Below are 20868 nucleotides of genomic sequence, written 5' to 3'. Positions count from 1 at the left end.
CTCAGCAGAGTCCCCACTGGCTGGAAGCTGAGCCCACACTAGCAGAGGAGTGGAGGGCTGGGAGAAGCAGCAGCACTATGGGAACAGCTCCAAGCTGCCTGGCCCTGGTGTAGGCAGAGGTAAAGCTCCCTTGTCATTGATGTCCTGCTGAAACCACCCAGCCCATGCTGGACTGAAGCTGAGAAGGTAGGAATAAATGGCAGCAGCATGGGCACAACTGGAAGCTGCCTGGCCCTGGCACAGCTCCTTGCTGCCCAGTCTGGTATGAGCACAAGCAAAGCCCACCACCTTTGTGGGCCAGATCTGTTGTCAGCCCCCGCTCTAGATGATGTCCTGCAGCATTTTCATCTTTCCACTCTGTGAAAGGGGCTGATGGCACAAAGGAAGCTGTGAGATGCACTCTGTGTAGGGTGCCAGTGAATATATAAATTAAGTAGAACAGAGCCCAAAATGCCACTTGTTCTCCCATACTAACTTCTTCCAGTGACACTAATTGTATATGTTAGATCCAGCAGCAGGGGCAAAGGATTTTAGAAGTATAACTCTTCAGTATACTGTCCCTTTTTATGATTTCCATTGACTTATTCAGCTCTCTGGATCACTAGTTCCCAGCTGTCCCCCATTGGTCCAGGAGGCCATGGAAAGTGGTCTGCAGCTGGCCCATGGATTGTACAAGTCCCCATTCCTTTTTCAGTTAAATTTGATCGTGTGGGGATTGGATGAGAAATTTGTGCAGGTTGACAGTGGCTTATTGATCCCAGAAAGTTTGGAAGGTACTGACCTGAATGGGTACTCAAAGACGCATTGTGATGAGCTTTATTTTTGATGACTTGCTGAAGGAAAACTGTTTTGCTTTCTATGGGATCTGTTTGCTAGAAGAATACTGGTTTGCCACCCATTTGCAAGTGGATGCTTGTTATTATCCTCTTTTAAAATCGGCTGAGGAAGGACACTCCTGAGAAGGTGAATTTTCCTATGCTAACAGTCCTGGGGAGGCCATGCAGAAAGGAGCTTTAAACTAGTCTGTTTTGTGTCCACCAGGGCAAGTAGGTGTCATGTCAGAGTTAAATGGAAATCACCTGGCCAACAGGGTAGAACAGGTGGAACAAACAAGGTAGGAGACTTATCTGGGTGTTTGCACAAAACCAGATATCTGAAACCCTACATGTTGCAGCTGAGAGAGAGAGCACAGAATATCGACAAGGCTCAGCTTTGCAAAGGAGAAATGAACTCACAACTCTTTCCTCACATCCGTTTTTTTCGAGGTTGTTTTCTTTAAAGGAAATTACCACTTGTTTTTCAAAATGCCAGGCTGAATACAGTTAAGACTGAATGTTTGCACAGTTGGCAAAGCTGGTGTAGCTGGAGCACTACAAACAGCTGTAGTTGAGGTTGGCTACATTTCCTGTATCACTTTTTCTTTCAGTCACATGCATACCAGTCCAGATTTTTACCTATGAAGTGGGAATTTTCTCTGCACACAGATTACTTTTTTTATGTTCAAGGATGACCAGTCTGACTGACTTCAAATGACAGAGGGAAGGGAACAGAATTTCTTTATAATTAAATGTATATCTATGCATTCAACAAGCTAGGAATTATTTTTTTCTTCAGTACTAGCAGCTCTCTCTCCATAATGTCTGGACATAGCAAGCTGCTTCTTGGCCTAGAAATTGTCCTCAAACGAGAGAAATGTCTTTGAGCGCTCAGCTGAAACCTGGGTTTGTGCTTGCACAATGCATTGACTATGATTTTTAGCCGTCTTTTAACTGTGCTGCAGCAGTAGGGAGTGTGAGTTGCATGGCTAATCTAGCTGCAGTAGTGAAGGTGGGCATCAAACAAGATCCCTTGCTTTGGCTGTCTGTCTGGTGTATAAATGACTCATGGGCTCTACTGTACCGGCCAGTGTTACTTAGAGACTATGTGTGTGAAGAAAAGAAGTCTGAGAGGTTGATTGCCTGCAGCTCTCTCTGATTGCACCTTGATTATGGCTGTGTAGCACTAATGAAAATCAGATTTGCATGAGCAACTGAAGGAGGTGGTGTGAGGTCAGCATAACACAGATGTGTGGGGGCACAGATTTTAGATCCACAGTTCTCTGACTTGTGGATACTGGCTTCACAAGTGCATAGCATTTTCTCAGTGTTTAGGTATTTACAAGTAATTGCTGCACTTTAACCCTTGCTGGAATTTTCCAATAAGATCCTCCATCTTTTTCAGTGTCCCTGTAGTTACTGACTTACAACGGGTTCAAGAGGGCTATCATGATCTCATCCTCCTTCTCCTGAACATGAGAATCCTTGTACAGTTATCTTTAATTGGCTTATTTACTTCCTCTTCATCTGCTGCCACTGACTCCCTGTTCATATTCTGTCTTATTACTTGGTTTTGGGAACCTGTTTAAAAATTACTTCTTCTGAATCCAGAAATACTCCTGGAGGTTGTTTGAGGATGGGAAGACAAGCAACACGGCTCCTGTGCACACTTGAATCGCTGTCCCCAGATTTCTTAAAAAAGTTGAGAGCAGCTGTGGCCTAACCGCTGTCTGTTTAATGGAGTGGATCTGGACCATGGGCCATAGAGAACATGGAGTAGGAGTTCTCAGTCTTTTACCTCCATCAGGCACCACATTCCCTACTATGTCCTGGAAGTTCCTGTGATATTTTACTGGATATTTTTAACATCTAAAGTACTGTGATGCTGTGAAAAGATGTCTCTGCAAACAGTAATCATCCCCAGATAGCCATGTCAAGGAGTTAGAAGGCAGTTGTGACCTGTCCTTGGCACCTTTAGAATCATAGCACCATAGAAGATGTGGGTTAGGAAGGACCTCAGGAGATCATCTAGTCCAACCCCTAATCAGGCCAGCATAGTAGATTGATAGACTGTAGAGTTGGAAGGGACCATGAAGGATCATCGTGTCTGACCCCCTGCCCCAGGCAGGAAAGAGCGCTGAGATAATACAACCCCAGCCAGGTGTCCATCTAGCCTCTTCTTGAAGACCTCCAAGTTAGGTGATAGCACTACCTCTCTTGGCAGCCTGTTCCAGATTCTGGCCACCCTTACGGCGAAAAATTTCTTCCTAATGTCTAACCTGAATCTACTCTCCGCTAGTTTGTACCCATTATTCCTAGTTACTCCTAAGGGTGCCCTGGTAAATGGCGTATCTCCAATTCTCTGTTGTCCTCCCTTGATAAACTTATAGGGAGCTACAAGATCACCCCTCAGCCATCCCTTGTAAAGGCTGAAGAGATCTATATCCCTCAATCTCCTCTCATAGGGTCTTGCATGGAGGCCACTAATCATACGAGTGGCTCTCTTCTGGTCCCGCTCCAGATTTTCTGCATCCCTCTTGAAGTGCAATGCCCAAAACTGGACACAGTACTCCAACTGCAGCCTGACCAATGCCGCATAGGGGGGAAGCATCATTCTCCCTCGATCTGTTGGTCATGCATCTGCTAATGCACGATAAGGTGCGATTGGCTTTGTTGATGGCTTCATTACGCTGCCAGCTCATGTTAGTCTTGGAGTCAGCTATGATTCCAAGATCCCTTTCAGCTGCTGAGGAGGTCATCCCCCAACCTGTAGGTGTGCTGGGGATTCTTCCTCCCTAGGTGGAGTACCTTGCATTTGTCTTTGTTAAATTGCATCCTGTTGCGTTCTGCCCATTGATCCAACCTGTCCAGAGCGCCCTGTATCTGCTCCCTGCCCTCCGGTGTGTTAACTTTGCCCCATAACTTGGTGTCATCTGCAAATTTGGAGAGGGTGCTCTCTCCACCCTCATCCAAATTGCTGATCAAGATATTAAATGGCACCGGTCCAAGGACTGAACCCTGCGGGACCCCACTGCCCACCTCCTTCCCGGTCAGAAACAACCCATCCACCACCATTCTCTGGGTGCAGTCCTTAAGCCAGTTCACCACCCACCTGACCATGTAAGCATCCACTCCACAGCTTGCTAGCTTCCTTATGAGACTAGGATGCAAAACTGTATCGAAGGCCTTCTTAAAGTCCAGGTAGATGACATCTGTCTTGGCTCCTGCGTCTAGGCAGTGTGTGACCTGGTCGTAAAAGGCTATAAGGTTTGTCAGGCAGGATCTACCTGTGATGAACCCATGCTAGTTTCCCTTCAGCATCACTTCCCTGCTGGGCCTTGACAAATGCGCTCTTTAATGATTTTTTCCAGCGTTTTCCTGAGGATAGAAGTAAGATTGACTAGCTTAAAGTTACCCGGCTCATCCCTCCTCCCCTTCTTAAAAATGGGCACCATGTTGGTCCTTTTCCAGTCCTCGGGGACCTGGCTGGAGCACCATGAGTGCTCAAACAGCCATGCCAATGGTTCAGCTATGAATGAATGGCCAATTCCTGCAGCACCTGTGGATGGAGGTCATCTGGGCCGGCTGACTTGTGCCCATCCAGCCCTTCCAAGTGCTCCTTAACTAAGTCAGCACTAGCTGTTGGCAGTCTGGTGCCTCCCAAACATCTATGTTCAAGCTGGGCGAATTGTCTTGGCCAGTACTTAGGAATACTGAAGCGAAGAACTCATTGAAGAGCTCTGCCTTTTTTTCCCCTTTGTCTGTCACCAACTGCCCTGATTTGTCCTGCAGGGGCCCTATGCTACTCTACACCTTCCTTTTACCAGTACTTAGAAATGGTAAAGGTTCATCTAGTAGATCAAAAGTTGGGGGCATGGGGAAACCAAAATAAAGCATGGCAGGGTTTGTTTTTTTTGACTTAGCATAACTTGCTCTTAAATTTTTAGCTAATTCAACAGGAAGATTGCACAACTGAAAAACAACACACGCAAAGGGACATTTCAACAGCAATAGGCAGCCCCCCCCCCCCGGCAGGATTTAGGAGCTCTCAAAGCAGCGGTCTCCAACCTTTTTAAGTAGGAGATCACCTTTAGCATTTAAAAGCAAGCCAAGATCTACCAGATGCCACTGCCACCCCCTCCCGCCCCACCAGCCAGCAGGTAAGTCTGTGGGGAGGGAGCAGGGGAAAGATTGAGGCAGAGGGAGAAAAAATTATTTGGGGGCTTGCCTCCCCAGCAGGTAAGTCCCACCTGGCCAGGGTCCCCTTCAACTTACCACTGCTTCTGCCTCTGTGGCGCTGTCCCTTACTGCAGGGGGATCTAGCCCTCACCCCTTCCCTTCCCCACCGACTGACCTGCTGGGCTGGGGCACATGTGTGCATGCATGCGGGCACTCGGCCCCCACCCCAGCCTTGGATTGACTCCACAAGGTGCTGAGATTTACCAGTGGATCGAGATCCACTGGTTCGTGACCACTGTCTTAGAGACATGCCTCTTAAAATAAGTGACCCCTTAAGAAGGCCCCGTATTACTTTAGGAATGGCAGACTACCCGAAGGACATCTTCCCTGCATAAATCACCCAAGTTTTAACCTACAGAATGCATTCAAAATCTTATAAGTTTAGGATTAGAGATGCCTCAAACCCAGGTAAATTCACTCATCAGAGAGTGTAAATTAGTATCCAGGATTTGCATGAACTCAGGCTGGGGCCTGGTTATTTTGCGGGGGGAAAGAGAGGGGTGGAAGAAATCATTCAAGTGGGCTAGACCACCAATCTCTTGGCCACAATTCCCACTGAAGATCAGACAAAGTTCTCCCACACTTGCCAGAGAAAGCACCCTGGAGTGTTTCAGCATAAGGAGCCACAGGATGCAACCCCAGACAAACAGGCTAGGCACAGAAACACTTGGATCCTTGGCCATTTTTCAGTGTCCTGACATCCAGTGCATTGGCTTACGGCACCTACCTGCCTTCCTGATGTGATTTCTCCACCCCCACCCTGTCCTCTTGTACACCCCTGGCACTCGCAGGCCAGCAGCAAGGCTGAGTGTCTTTCTCTCTGCCAGGTCCCAGATGGCTGCTTTCAGGAAGGTTTCCATAGCAACCCAAGGCAGGAAAAACCTGCCTACCAAGTTCATTGCTCTGAAATGCGGTCCTGGCGGAGGAAGCGGTGGGGGCAGGCGGGTCCAGGGTGGCTCCAAGGGGAGGGCCTCCGCTCCTAACTGACTGCGCTGTGCTGAGGAAGGGCCCCTTGGTGCTGGGCGTTTCCCTCCATCCCTAGCAGGTTGGATACGCAAGGTGGTTTTGGTGTGTTTTCTCCCTCGCAGCTTTTCGGCCTCTTGGATCAAGCAGGGGCATCTGAATCCCAAGTCCTCTGGGCTTGGACCTGCATGTAGGATACCTGCCAATGGATTTGGGAGTATCTGAAGTCCCAAGGTAAAAGCCTGGGATGCAGGTTGCTTGCCAGTTGTTGTACTATACGTGGTGTTGAAAATGATTGAGTCCTCCCTGCTCAATCCATATGGTTTGGGGAAAAATTGAGTTCTGCTCAATCGATACAATTTGGCTGATTTGACCTGGAACACAAAATAATTAAAAAAAAAAAAAAAAATCTCCCTCAGCCATGTCCAACCCCGCTGGCCCAGCTCTTCTGCAGGTAGGAGGCAGGAGCTGAGCACTGGCTCTGTGGGACAGATTGTATTCCCCTTGGGTGCTGGAGGTCCTGGGCAACAAATTGGAGTGAGTGAGGAAAGTGATAAAAATACTAGGGTGGCTGAAGCCCCTTCCCAAGGAAGATGCAGGAGAGCAAGGCGGGTAGGCGAGAGGCACAGCACATGCACTCTGGCTTGACTCTGGGGCTGCAGAGGGCAGGATGTGGCCCGAGGGTCGCTCTACACAAGGGAACATCAGTTCCGGGGGAAAAAAGAGCCTCGTTACATTTGATCCCAAGCCGGACTTGCTCCTAACTCGAGGTCAGCGTGGCAGGAAACTAAAACGGGTGGTGGAAGAGTGAGGCTCGACAAGGCGGGGGCTGCCCCGGGCTCCTAACCAAGCTTCTGTGCCAGGTTTGTCACGTGCTGCTAAAGCTCTCGTGTACAATGTGTTCTGCAAGGTCTCCACCCAGTTTCTGCTGTGGGCTTATTTACTTTGCACAGTTAAGTGTGTGTGGCTTTCTTGTTTTGTTTTTTTCCTAGTCTAGATTCCCAGGGAGGGTGCAGCACTGCCATCGGATCCCTTGCTGGGGGACACGTGCAGAACTATGTAGGAGACCGTGGGGCACCGTGTGGGCAGGTGCTGTGCATGGGATCCAGGCTGGTTCTCCCTCTGAAGAAGCTGATCCTTTTTCTTCTCTCCCCATGAATGGTGGAAATTCCCATTAATGCTCCAAGTGTCTCTGCTGGCATACCTGACCCTCAGCTACTACCTGTGTCGGGTGATTCCTATTTAGACATGCTCAGCTAAAGAAGGAGCTCTGTTCACATGCATCCCCTCTAGCTGCCACTCTCTGCTCTGTTGCAGTGGTTTCCATGCTGCCCAGCTAGGATTTTGAAGTACCTACAGTGCCAGGAATGTCTGCTTCCTGGGGGAATTCAGCACGTCACAAAGCCAGGAGTCGTCATAGTGTGCATCTAGGCATCAGGAGAGTGCAGTTACCTCGGGCTGCCAGGCTGAAGAAAAACAGCTCAGGAAAGCCGTGGCAGGAAATTGTTAATGTTCCACCTTTGATGGCCTCCTGTAATGTGTAACTTTTAGCGGGGAGGAGCAGCATCTGCCCCCCCAGAACCCTTTGTCCCCGTTCCTGTGGTGTCTAATTGGAGCTAGGCAGGGAGGGCCCTTGGTTTGATTGTTTTATTTATTTTTTAATCTAAAAGCCCTCTGATATTAAAAGTTTATTGTGGGATTCATGGAAACTGGCAAGAATAAGAATAAGGCAGTTAAGCTTTCCTCGTGTTCTTCGCCCAGAAGTGCTGTTGTTACTGACGTTTTCCTGTGCAGGAATTAAGTGGACATTACCAGCTGCTCTTGTTAGTTATTTAGCAAGAGTGAACATTGTGCATTTCTTGTTGCATGTGAAAACAATCTCCCAGAACAGCTATGGGACTTTAAGCTAGGTTTTACTAGCCACAGCTCATCCTCAGTTATCCAAACTTCTTTAGATACCACTTTTGGGAAAGCCACTCTTCATCTGCATTTATATCTGTGAAGTTTGCTTTCCCAATTCTGTACCGTTCACTTATGAAGTTGTCCTATACCTTATGAGACAACACTTATGGTGAGGTCCCATCCCTCAACTGATCAGTGGGTTGGTTTTTTTCTAGTTTATTTTCTACTGCTCTGCTTTTCTCCTAGTTTATTTACAGTTGCTGATTACCAGGATCTCTGTGATAGCAGTGTGGTAGCAACTGGTTTGCCATTCAGATAACTGCAGGCCTACTGCATTTTTAAGTTTTACAGAACCCATCAACTGACAAAGTTTGTTGCGATTTTTGTTTTAAACTCAATATCTCAAGTCTGCTTCTTGACTGAATCTCTCCCCATAGCCATAATCCATGTTCCCCCACCCTCCAACGCTGCGCAGGACCAGCTAATGCTCGAGAGTAGGGAAGTGAAGCTGCATCATGTGTTTTTACTGCCTGGGCTGAACTTCCCACTTACAGAAGAAGTTACAGCTGGCTGGATGATGGGTTGTTCCTCCCAGTGCATTCTTGATTGAGTACTTCTGAGAATACTCCAAGTCTGGAGGCTCCCCTCACTCTTCTTTATAGCCCATTTCCATAGTCTAATAGACCTTTCCCTCAGGAAATGTTTTCCAATAACACTCTAAAATGTGTGCATTTATCCTCCTATGCCTAGTTATGCATCCCTACATAATCTGAACGATCACCATCTCCTAACAGCATTTACACCTTTTGCATATTTGTAGACCATTCTAAAGTTTTTCTGCATGTCCTCATAGGGCAGTTAGGCATAGTCCCTCCAGTGCTCTCATTGTTATCTGAGCTCCCTCAGATTTATATTGTTTTTTTTCTAATATCTTCTTTTGGATGCAGGTTTCTGAGTGGGGAAGTAGAAATAACTGACGGTGACCAGTAGTCAGTGAAAAAAGAGTCTCTGGTTTGTTGAAGTCCTTTCCTCTTTCAGTCTGAGGTGGTAGCATTGGTATCACAAGGAAGGTGGGAAATTCAATGCTTTGAGCTTTCCAGTTGACTGATTGCTTGTTTGAGCAGAAATTCCCACCCACTTTCCTAGCCCCCTGGCCATGTTGATAGGCTCTGGAGTGCAGAGTATTTTTCCTGGAGAAGACTGAAGTGTGTGTGGGTTTGGTGGGTTTTTTTGGTAGAATTGACTGGGCCTATCCCATAGAATTGATCCTGATCCCAGGTGCTGACAGATATCACTCATCTTCATTTTTTTTTTTTTTTAAAAGGACAGTGACAGAAGACTTCTCAAAAGACAACAGTCAGGGCAAACGGATACACACCGAGCCTCTGCCACTTGTGCTTCTCCAGGACAATGTCAGGTGAGCTAAGGGTAAGGGGGAGAGCAGGGTCTCCTGCCTGTGAGGGTGGAACCAGCAATAAAAATTCAGATTGTCTGTCTGCTTTTACTAAGCTGCAGGTGAGCAAAGAGACTTAAGGAATGGATGGTCCTTTGACATGTGTAACTTATTTTAATGTGCCACTGTAGTCAGGTGAAGAGGTATAAAATGTCCTCCCTCCTTTCTTTACTGTCCTGCCCTGAGCTCAGAAGACATGCAACTAAGAAGGATTGCAGATTTTTAGGATGATAGGAGTAGATCTCAGAAGAATCTTGATAGATTGGAGAGTTGAGCTAGAGTTGCCAGAAGGAAGTTCAGTACAGACGAATGCAAGGTGCTACTTAGGGAAGAATAACTAAATTCACAAATAATGGTAAATTTACTGCCTGGGCTTTTCTTTTGCTGAGAAGGATCTACAGCTTGTAGTGAATCATAGTCTCAGTGTGAGTCAGCAAAGGGTGGGACACAAGCACAAAAAAGTAATGTAATTGTGGCCTGCATAAGACATGGAAGGTGATAGTGCTGGTTGGCCTCAGCTAAAATATTGCATGCAGCTCCACATTTCAGGAAGGATGTGGAAAAGCTGGCGAGTATCAAGAGGTAGGCAGCAAATATGATAAAGGGGTTAGAATGCAAACCGTATGAGAAGACTGAGAAAATTAGGTATGCTTAGCTTGGAAAGAAGGAAATGAAGGGAGCAAATGTTAGCAGTTCTCAAATATTTGAAAGGCTGCCTTAAAGAGAAGAGAGAACAGTTTTCCCGTGTCACAAAGGACAAGATGTGGAGCCCTGGTTTTAAATGGCAGCAAAGCAAATCTTGATTAGATCTCAGAAAAAAACTTCCTTTACTGTTATAATAGTATGGCAATAGACTGCCCAGCACAGCCTCAGGAGGAGGCTGGGTAAGCAGTTGATAGCGGTGGCTTTGGGCAGAGGAGGACCTTTTTGGCAAGCATGTCACAAATTAGCACTCCACAAGTGCTGCTCTGATCCTCTTCCTCTGCCTGATCTGCTGCTTGGCTTTCTGCTCCCTGCCCTATCTACTGCTGTGCTGCCTGACCCCTCCCTGATCTGCTGCATGCCACCCACAGAGACTACCCATCCCAGTTACGGCATTCATGCCACAGGTTGGCCACTCCTGGTTTAGGGGTAGCATTCCTGCATTTGTAGGGGCTTGGTCCAGATGATGCTTGAGATCTCTTCCAACTCTGATGCTATAATTCAGTCAGTCTAAATCTGTTCTCTCTCCCTCCCTCCCCAGCACTGGGACCTGCAGAAGTTTACCCCAGTCATGGACCGCATAGGGGGAGAGAGGCCATGACCTATTCTCTCATGCATCATTGTCAGCTTTGCTTGGCTCTCTGCCCATCCCAGAGTCTTCACCTCGGGGACAGCCTTGATGTCCTACAAGATGCTTGCTCCCCCTGCTGCCTGAATAACAGTAGGGCAGAAAGGAGGTTGCAGTGGGATGTGTACTGGTACAGCAGCGGGCAGCTGCACCTTTCAGCCTAGACCTGAGTCTAGTTCTCTCACTCTGTACGCACAGTTCTTTCCTCCCTTGCTGGGCCCCTGTGCAGCAGTTCCTCCTCCACCACCTGCTTGTTCCCTGGAGGACTGGCTGAGGAAGGGGTGCTACGTCGGGTAGTGACATTCCCCATGGCATGGGGTGGGAGGAGAGTGTCCCATTCTGACTCCTAAACTCAGCATTCTTGTTTGAACAGGGGGCAAACTCTGGGACTGTAGCAGAGGTGTGATGTTCTCAACTATATTAGTAAGCTTCCGGACATGACTGTGAGCCCCTGCACCTGAAATTGTCCCTGTCACCCCCTCCCTGCTTTCCCCCAGATCTCCTGGAATTACATTCCCTGGAGAAAGAAGCCAGGGAGAGATGTAACCTCTTTAGAGAACTGTGATCTCCTCTGCTCCCAGCTGAAACCTGGGCCAGGCCTTGGCTGGTAGCACTCCAGGGCTTGCCCATTGCCACAAGAATTGGGGCTGGTGACAAGGCAGGTGGCACTCCCTTCTTGGTTAAGACTGAATGAATACCCTAGCATGGCAGTAGGGGGCACTGTGTCACCAAAGACCTAGTATCACAGTGAGACTTACAGGCAACTCACTTCTAAAATTCTTCCTTTTGTTCTTGGGGGCTCAATTGTTGTCCTTACAGTCCTTCCCTTAGTAACAGAAACTGTCTAAAGTGCTGGTACCCAGAGTTCACCCTTTTTCCCCTGGAGGCAACTTTCTTTTTGCAACAATGACTTACACTTCTTTAAGTTCCTGAGGGATGGAAGGTGCTGATACTGAATTCCTTTGTGCTAGCACAGATACTGCAGTGCTGGGAACCGTGTATACCCCTAGATAGATAGCAACCACCTGACCCCCCCACTGTCTGCAGATGGTTTCAATAATAGGGGTTTGCATCTGCTGAGGGGGCTGTTATTGCTTGTTGTCATTGCCTATGTGTTGCTCTCTTTGAATCTAGGGCACTATACCCCCTCTGCTGGGGGTCCCTTCTCAGCTCTCACACCCAGCATATGGCCGCAGGAGATCCTGGCAAAGTACACACAGGTACGGGGCACCAGGGCAGGGGGAATGCAGAGCAGAGGGGAGAAGGCACCACTTGTATCTGATTTCCCCTCTCTGGAGTAATAAAAGGGGGAATGCTGCAGCTGGTTTGCCAGAGCCTTAATGCTGCACGATGGGGGCAGTTGTTCAAGGCAGTTGCACACAGTGTTTAAATATCAGTTCTGCAGCTTTCTCTGCAGACGTGTGGGTTAATGCGTTGAGCTGTGAGCCAGTCTGTGTCATAGAGCCAAGGGGATGCTCAGAGGCTGAAGAGACCCACATGGATTCTTTCCCTGCTGTTTTGCAGCTGTTGCATGACTGTCAGTGTTGACATTTTCAGATGGTTTTTGTAGCCACCCACCAATTCTGGTTGAGCTATTGTGTTGCAGGGAGAAACGCCCAGATCACATCACCAGCGGAGCAGGGGAGAAATAAGGGAAATAACCATGGCACTTTGTAACCTACCCTTAGCAGTGTTTGCTAAGGTGAGGTGAGGCACTGAGCCCATTGGCAGGGGTCTCCATGGTCATGTCTCCTCTAGCAGAGGACAGCATGAGGGAGTACCTCAGTGAAGCATGCTGCATCCACTCTGCCTCTGCTGTATACCGGGGTAGGCAACATTTTTTGACCGGAGTGCCGAAAAACACCACAATGCCTACCTCGGAGGGTGCCTGAGTGCCAGCATGGCAGAAAAACAAAATGAGGGTAAGGGGTACATGGCAGGATGCCCTGCTTGTGCTCCTGCCGCACAGCCCAGGCTGTACGGCACAGCCCGTCCTGAGGTGCCTGTGCCATCACCGCCAGTGCAGAGCTGATGCTGGAGCTGTGCAGCCTGGCGGAGCTGTTTGCATTCTGCCCACTGCTTGCTGCAGCTGCCCAGAACCTGGGCTGGCTCCAAGCAGCCGCGCCAGGCTCATCACCTCCATGCCGGGAGTGGAGGAGAAACCGGGGCTGCGCTTCCTCAGGCCCCTCCCCTACCACCTGCTCTGAGGCATGCCTGCAAGCGTGGGTGTGGAGCTGATGCCGGAGCTGTTTTGGAGCCCCTCAGGTGCAGCCAGCCCCAGCTCTGGGGAGCTGCTCCCAGCTGGGATCCCGTACTGCTCCCAGCAGGCAGTTGGGATGCTGCAAGCCCTGCTGGGAGCAGCTTGGGCTCCATCGTTGGTGGCAGCTACCTGGAGCCAGGGCTGGCCACAGCGTGCCAAGCAAAATGGCTTCGCATGCCATGTTTGGCACGTGTGTCGGGGGTTGCCGACCTCTGCTATATATCCATATGTCAGTGCGGTGCTGGGTGTGTCACAGCAAGCACTTCAGAGTGAATTTGTCACATGTCTAGCCCACCTGGCTTTGGCAGCTACATCTTACCTGTTCCAGGAGGGTAGTGTACACAGAGCCAGCATAGTATCCATTGCTGTGATGTTCTCTTCTGCAGTTCTTTGACAGGGCAGCCGTGCCCGAAGCCTGTTTCTTCAGAAGCCCCTTTACTGTCTGTGAAGTGACTCTACATGCATGGGAGTAGAGTGGGGAGTAATGGGGGAAACGTGATGGGAACTAAGCTGACTGAGGTGTGGGTGACAGCCCAGAAATACCTCTTTGTGTGAGGATGGCATCAGAGCACTGGTCAGGTCGGCTGCCTTTTAGGCAGATAGGAAGTGTGGCTCAGGAGGAGGATGAAGGTCTTCATTTGGGGTGAGGGTCTTGGGGTACTCCTTTCCTGGGGCCTGCAGGGGTGGGGGGGTTGAAGGGAATGGTGGATGTGGAGCAGGTACCTACCTAGTGGTGAGAGTATAGAAAGTAGCTCTCTCTCCTCCCTCGCCCCATGCAGAAGGAAGAGTCAGTGGACCAGCCGGAGTTCCGCTACGATGAGTTTGGTTTCCGAGTGGATAAGGAAGGTAAGGCCCAGACCCTTCTGTGCAGGGGCAGGATCCTCCTGACCACTGTTCTGCCACCTGTTCTGTTCTCAGCCTCTAGGTTTAGCTGGGAAAAAACCCGCAAGTGTAACTCAGGATGTCACCCTCAAACTTGTATCTGGGGCAGGATGTTATTATGTGCTTCATGGTTTGGTCAGGGTTTCCACAGTTGCAGCCAGGCAAGGATTTTAAGTAATGCTTGTACATCAGGTGGCCACACTGGCCATGTCCAGTGCGTATCCTATTAAGGGTTATCCACATGGTCTGTGGCAGGTTGAAGCCTGGTTGTTGCATTGTTGGGTTGGAGACAAGGTGTTTATTTGGGAAAGTGTTTTATGCCTAAGCTTTCCTCAATTTGTGTTTGTTAAAGCACGAAGTGCCCATCTGACTGTGAATGCATGCCTATCTACAGACGGGGCTCCTGGTCCAGCAGGGTCATCTGGGACTCCAGTGTGCTCTGCTGCCAGAGAGGGAAGCATATTTCCACTAGCCTGCTGTTGCTGCTGGGGAAAGGAGAGACTGCTGAGGGGTGCTTTGCTATGATAAAGGGTACCATAGCTTTTCAGCAGAGGGTTCCATTAATACCTACAACAGAGGCAGTAAAAACCAAATTTCCTTGCAAGTGGTTTGTTGAAACAGCTGAAGTTCCCATGCCTGCAGTGATGACTGGTGGTGTATTCCCAGGTAGATTGGCCAGGGGTGCCAGAGTAGAGGCAGAGCTCACCACCCAGATGGAAGGAAACCTGGCCTCTGTCTGGGGCAGGAGAGGATTATATTGCTTGTGCCCTGGAAAGGGAAATACTAGTTTGGATAAGATGAATGGCAGGAGTGGTTTGTGGCTACATGTGGGGGGGTTGCCTTCTTCTAGTGGGGGCATGACCCTTTGTGTGGGATCTCTTCATAGTTGGTAGGGTTGGAAGGGACCTGAGCAGATCGTCAAGTCCGACCCCCTGCCGTGGCAAGAAAGAGTACTGGGGTCAAATGACCCCAGCAAGGTGTACATCCAGCCTCCTCTTAAAGACCCCCAGGGTAGGAGCCAGCACCACCTCACTTGGAAGTTGGTTCCAGATCCTAGCCGCCCTGACCGTGAAGTAGCGCCTCCTCATGTCTAGCCTAAATCTACCCTCTGCCAGCTTGTGACCATTATTCCTGGTCACTCCCGGTAGTGCTCAGGAGAACAGGGACTTCCCCAGTGCCTGCTGGTCCCCTCTGACTAGTTTGTAACAGGCCACTAGATCTCCCCTCAGCCTTCTCTTGTGAAGGCTGAACAGGTTCAGGTCCCGTGGCCTCTCCTGCTGCCCCCTGCTCATGCGAATGGCCATCTCTGGACTCTCTCTGTGTTGTCCATGTCCCTCCTGAAGTGCGGTGCCCAGAACTGGATGCAGTACTCCAGCTGCGGCCTGACCAGTGCCGCATAGAGGGGGAGGATCACCTCCTTGGATCTGCTTGAGATGCACCTGTGGATGCATGACAAGGTGCAGTTGGCCTTCCTGACTGCGTCCCCACACTGCTGGCCCATGTTCATCTTGGCATCAATGATGACTCCAAGATCCTTTTCTGCCTCTGCACTGATGAGAAGGGAGTTCCCCAGCCTGTAGGTATGGTGCTGGTTCTTCCTCCCCAGGTGCATCACCTTGCACTTGTCGATGTTGAATCCCATCCTATTCTCATCCGCCCACCCTTGTAACCCGTCTAGGTCCAATTGTAGCCTATTCCTCCCTTCTAGCATGCCCACATCCCCCCACATCTTAGTGTCATCAGCAAATTTGAACAGGGTGCTTTTTACCCCCTCATCCTAGTCACTGATGAAGATGTTGAACAGCGCGGGCCCAAGGACCGAGCCCTGCAGAACCCCACTGCCCACATCCCTCCAGGTTGAAAATGACCTGTCCACCACCACTCTCTGGGTGTGGCCCTCCAGCCAGTTGGCAACCCATTTGACTGTGTAGGTGTCAACACCACAGTCCCGCAGTCTCTTGAGCATATGTTGGCAATCTTTTATGGAAGCAGGATGTTAGCTGCTGTGATTCCTCTGCTATAGCTGTGGCAGGTTAGGGTGTTATGTCTTGTGTTGTTTCAGGGTTGACAGTAATTTTTTACAAAGTGTTTGGATTCTGGGTTGTATAAAATGGTTTGGATGGGGTTGATCCTGCCTTGGGCAGGGTGTTGGACTAGATGACCTCTGGAGGTCCCTTCCAGCCCAACTTCTCATGATTTCAGTGTGCATGTGTATACACAAGCTATGAGGTAATGTGACCTCGGGGGGAGCCCATCCCAGGACTGTGGCACCAATACAAGGATGGGGCAAAGAAAGTGACTTTTCATCTAGGCTGTCCTTCTCCTGTAGAAGAGACTATTTTTGATCTGATCCTCCTGAACAACCCAGGCAAGACTATCTAACCCAGAAATTCCCACATCATGCCAGTGTCTTGTGGCTGAGAGAGAGCAGGCTGATTGAGAAAGAAAGTCAGCTACAGTTTAAGGGCTCACAGTAGCAGAGAATCCACACCAGGCCTCCTGAATTCTTCGGTGGCTAATCATCCTTGTTGGTAAAATATTCTGCCTTATGTCTAGCGTCAGTCATACCTAGGTCCAGCTTCCAGCCAACAAGCTATACTGTACCTTTGTCTGCTAGATCTGGAGAGCCAGGCTGTACGCAGCAGGGTAGCTACTGTTAGGCTTCCATTTAACTTTTTAATGACCCCTGTCATTAGCCTCTTAAATTGGGACGGTCTTATAGCTCTACAGGCTCTGCTGGAGGGAAAATGCAGTTTGGAGAGCACAGAGCATCCACATCCAAATCTCCAGATCCACCACCCCTGGGTTCCAAGATTCAGATGTGTGGGCGTCTCTGGAGATGAGCCCCTGCCCTTTTCACTTGTCTCTGCTTTGATGCCGCCTCTGCCTTTCCCTTTGCCTGTCACAGATGGTGCAGAGCCAAACTCCAGCAAACTTCTGGGGATCCCACTGACAGAGGAGCCACAGCAGAGGTTGAAGTGGCAGGCACACCTGGAGTTCACACACAACCACGATGTGGGGGACCTCACCTGGGACAAAATTGAGGTCACGCTGCCCCGTTCAGACAAGTTGCGCACGCTGGTCCTGGCTGGTATCCCACACAGCATGAGGCCACAGGTGGGGTGCTGGCCTGGCCCTACTGCCCAGTCAGTGGGGGGATGTGGTGAGACGCTAGTGTCTGAGGGTGGGGTTCCTTTCTGATTGTCATGATGTGTTTTGAGTTTTTTGTCCCTTTTTTCCCAGCTTTGGATGCGTCTCTCTGGGGCCCTGCAGAAGAAGAGGAATTCAGAAATGTCCTACCGAGATATTGTGAAAAACAGCTCCAACGATGAAACCATTGCTGCCAAACAGGTGTGGACTCCGGCTTGTGCCCCCAGCCTTGTGCTCAGCATGGAGAAATGTATGGCTTCCTGGGTGGGAGGTGCAAGGAGTCTTCCTAATGCCCTGCAGTAGGGGCAGTTGGACTGGCCTACATCTTTTAATTTGGTTATTTTTCTCTCTTCTTTTTAAGAGGTGGATTTGGGACTGAGTTCTCATGGGAAGTATTTTGCTGGCTAGCTTCAAGGTGTAATGGTTAAAGCACACATGGAGCAGACAAGTACCACCCAGACATAGTGTGTCCAGTATGGATGTGTGTAGTGAATTGTGTGGATAAGAACATCTATGTACAAAGAGGGCAAGGGCGAGCCCTTTCATTGTAGTGCAGTGCCATGGCAGCAGGAACGTCCCCATCTGAGGGGCAGCAGCTGCCTCCTGTGGTTTTGTTTTTTCCCTGCTAAACCTAGAGGCTGAAAGGACAACTTGAAAGATTTCTGTCTCGGGTTACCAACTCCAGTCCAGCCCAGGCCATTGGCTAATAGTAGAAAGTCACTGCCATCCAGTGGGGTTTGGTGGCCTGTCTGAAACAGGCTGTGAGGGGAGTGGCATCGATCCAGAGCCCACTGGATAAAGGCCCATACTGCAAAGAGAGCACTGACTGGCCATCTGGCGGCTGTTCTCTGTAGTAAATCCATGGGTTTATGGTCATGGATCATGAAGTCTCCCCTCACCAGTAGAGGCTGTACCTCCATAGGTGAGTTTGGACACTTTGAGGGTGTCTATGGGGGAGATGCCTTCTCCCTTACTGTGCTGTACTAGCCCTGGGGTGAATTAAGGTTTTCAGGCTCCAGTAGATGCCAGGTCATCTTTCACTGGTACTGAATGTACTTTGTGTAACTGTGGGGGGAGGCAAGGATGTAGCCAGAGGGAGCATCAGGGAGGGGGTGACTGTTAATCTGATTACACTGGCCTGGTCTGTTTCTGACTGTGGTTCCTTGCCAGATCGAGAAGGACCTGCTTCGCACCATGCCCAGCAATGCCTGCTTCTCCAACATGAACAGCATCGGGGTACCACGTCTGCGCAGGATACTCCGGGGGTTGGCCTGGCTCTACCCAGAGATTGGATACTGCCAAGGCACCGGCATGGTAATTCCACTTGCCTTGGCTCTGGGTGGTTTCATCAGGGTTCGTTCCTTCTACTGTAGGTGAGGTGGGGCAGAGGACTTAAGGCAGCAGATGAGGGAGAGAGAATAAACAACCTTTCCTTGTGGGGAAGGGAAACTTGGAAGGAACTGTTCTGTGCTAGTGGAATAAACCAACCTAGGCAAGGGTGTAATTGCGTCAACTGGGGGATTTGGGTGGTCTGAGTATAATTGCAAAGAAGCTCTTTGACGGCAGTGATTTAAAAAAAAAAAAAAATATTCCACCAGTGAGAGAGACCAAAGCAGAGCTGCTGCCCACTGATCAGAGAGTGAAAGAGGTTTCAATCACTTAAACCCCAGACTTAGTCCACTTCTCCTGTGTAGGAAGGAGAGCGTGAGGGAGGGAGATGGTTCCTGTCCACTGAAGTACCAATGAGCATCTCATTAGTACAGGTGTGGTTGAATCTGTTGTCTCCCCTCCTGCTAGGTAGCGGCCTCCCTACTGCTCTTCCTGGAGGAGGAGGATGCCTTCTGGATGATGTGTGCTATCATCGAGGACCTGGTACCTGCCTCGTACTTCAGCACCACACTCATGGGGGTGCAAACAGACCAGCGTGTGCTGCGTCAGCTCATTGTGCAGTACCTGCCACGGCTAGACAAGCTCCTGCAAGAGCACGACATTGGTAAAGTAGTTCTGAAAGCTGTTACATTTCCTGATGGGTGATGCTGGCAGGGCCCTGGCTTGTCTGTGTTGGTAGATAAGCAAGCCGCCTATCCTGTGGAGAAATGCTGTGGTGGAAATCCCACAGCTATGTTATTTCCCCTCTCTCCTCTAGCTTAATATGCCGGAGGCAATATTTTCTTAGTATGCATGTAGTGCTGTGTGCCAATGAAGTGAGTGCCATTATCCCCATTTTACAGATGGGGAAGCTGAGTTATAGAAAGAAGAGCAACTTGCCTCAAGGTCACCCAGCAGGCCAGTGACAGCCTGGGTAGAACCCAGGTCTCCCAAGTCCTGCTTCAGTGCTTTAAGCCATTGTTAAGCTAGTAGGGTAGGTGGCTCTGGGGAGCTCCCTTGTTCCCTGGTGAGCTGATCCTCTGCGTCATGTCCCCTTTGTATGTTTATATCCACAGAGCTGTCCCTGATCACCCTCCACTGGTTCCTCACCTCCTTTGCTAGCGTTGTGCATATCAAACTGCTTCTGCGCATCTGGGACCTCTTCTTTTACCACGGCTCCCTGGTGCTCTTCCAGGTCACGCTGGGCATGCTCAGTATGAAGGTAACAACCCTCTCTTCTGCCTCTATCAATATACCAACTTGGCCTCCTTCCAAGAAGCAGAAGGCCACTAGGGGTGAGAACTCTCTGGATCTGGTTTGGGTGTTGCCTCCAATGGCTGGCAGAAGCAAGCAAATCTGACATGTTTGGGTTCTTGTTAAGCCAGTCAGCAATCCCTTGTGTGAGATTAGGGGTTGGGGGGTGCTTCAGGCAAAAAAAATGGCTTCTCTTCCCCCCCCACCCCCCTCTGCCCCATTTGTCTCTGCTCCCTCCCTCTGACGCCAAAGCCCAAAGTGGAGACTTATCCCATCCTTCCTATTTCAGGAGAACTCTGGGTTTCTCACTAGTTTTGAATGGAGATGTAAAAACAAAGTCCAGACACTTAGGGCTTCAGCTGAGGATTTTGCAGTGCTGTTCACAGAAGTCAGAGGTTTAGCCTTGTTGGGCAGTTGCATGTGGTTATCCTAACCTGGCCATTGCACTTAATTAGCTGCAAATGGGAAAAGTTTATTCTGTAGCTGCTGAGTGCTGCTGTTGTCATGGCTTCTTTGTTTCATACTGCCCCACCCACCAAGGTAGCTGCATTTCAGTAGTGCATGAAGTGATTCTTGCATGTATGCTTGGTAACATGCTCTGAGATGCTTTGGTTTGAAAGCCACATGAACGGCATGAGGAGATGCAGCTGTCTCCTGATTCTGGCAGTCTGGATTTCTTCCTAATATAACCACTTAAGAAGGTACCTAGTTACTACTGGGCTAAGTTGCCTGCTTGCCCTATGCCCTGAGGGGTCTGCTGAGTATCTCCCTCTTATGAGAGTGGCTGACTTGCTCCATGTCTCATATGGATAGTGACTTTATCTTTCCACTTCTGCAGGAAGATGAGCTCATCCAGTCAGAGAACTCTGCATCCATCTTCAACACACTGTCAGACATCCCATCGCAGATTGAGGACGCAGACGTGCTGCTGCGGGAGGCCATGCGTGTTGCGGGCTCCCTGACAGATGTAGCAGTGGAGACCCAGCGCCGCAAGCACCTGGCTTACCTCATTGCTGACCAGGGGCAGCTGCTCAACCCCAGCGCTGCTGTCAGTAATATCTCCAAGGTGAGTGTGTGGGGTCTTCCCTGCCCCTGCAGTCTGGGGTTCCAGATTCCCTTTATAGCACTGCCTTCTGGGCTCAATCGCCCCTTGCTGTCTGCCCATGCAAGGCCATCCTGCCTCAATAGGCTTTAGCTCCAGGATAAACTTCCCTGCTCCTGCTGCCTCCATCTATGTCTTGCAGAGGATGGG

The 20868-nt window shown here is 49.7% G+C and overlaps 1 protein-coding gene across 5 annotated transcripts in view; it reads left to right on the top strand.

Annotated features, from left to right (window-relative positions):
- Nucleotides 1–20868, top strand: part of SGSM3 (small G protein signaling modulator 3) — a 50592-nt gene that overhangs the window by 11025 nt on the left and 18699 nt on the right. For 2 of the 5 annotated variants that reach the window (XM_090042969.1, XM_090042971.1), the window contains 9 exons: nucleotides 9244–9336; nucleotides 11837–11922; nucleotides 13742–13808; nucleotides 16753–16961; nucleotides 17088–17195; nucleotides 18165–18308; nucleotides 18792–18987; nucleotides 19439–19584; nucleotides 20455–20682. In XM_090042969.1, the coding sequence (XP_089899095.1) occupies nucleotides 9330–9336; nucleotides 11837–11922; nucleotides 13742–13808; nucleotides 16753–16961; nucleotides 17088–17195; nucleotides 18165–18308; nucleotides 18792–18987; nucleotides 19439–19584; nucleotides 20455–20682 (1191 nt within the window). In that variant the 5' untranslated portion in view covers nucleotides 9244–9329. Of the gene's footprint in view, nucleotides 1–6145; nucleotides 6252–6859; nucleotides 6881–9243; nucleotides 9337–11836; nucleotides 11923–13741; nucleotides 13809–16752; nucleotides 16962–17087; nucleotides 17196–18164; nucleotides 18309–18791; nucleotides 18988–19438; nucleotides 19585–20454; nucleotides 20683–20868 lie in introns of those variants that run through there. The other 3 variants (XM_090042972.1, XM_090042973.1, XM_090042974.1) reach the window with 3 other exon arrangements.

Source organism: Crocodylus siamensis, chromosome 4, assembly GCF_052110815.1.
Source record: "Crocodylus siamensis isolate JL-2025a chromosome 4, ASM5211081v1, whole genome shotgun sequence".
Lineage (NCBI taxonomy): Eukaryota > Metazoa > Chordata > Crocodylia > Crocodylidae > Crocodylus > Crocodylus siamensis.
Note: the sequence above shows the minus strand (reverse complement) of the source record. Positions and strands in the feature narration are given on the sequence as shown.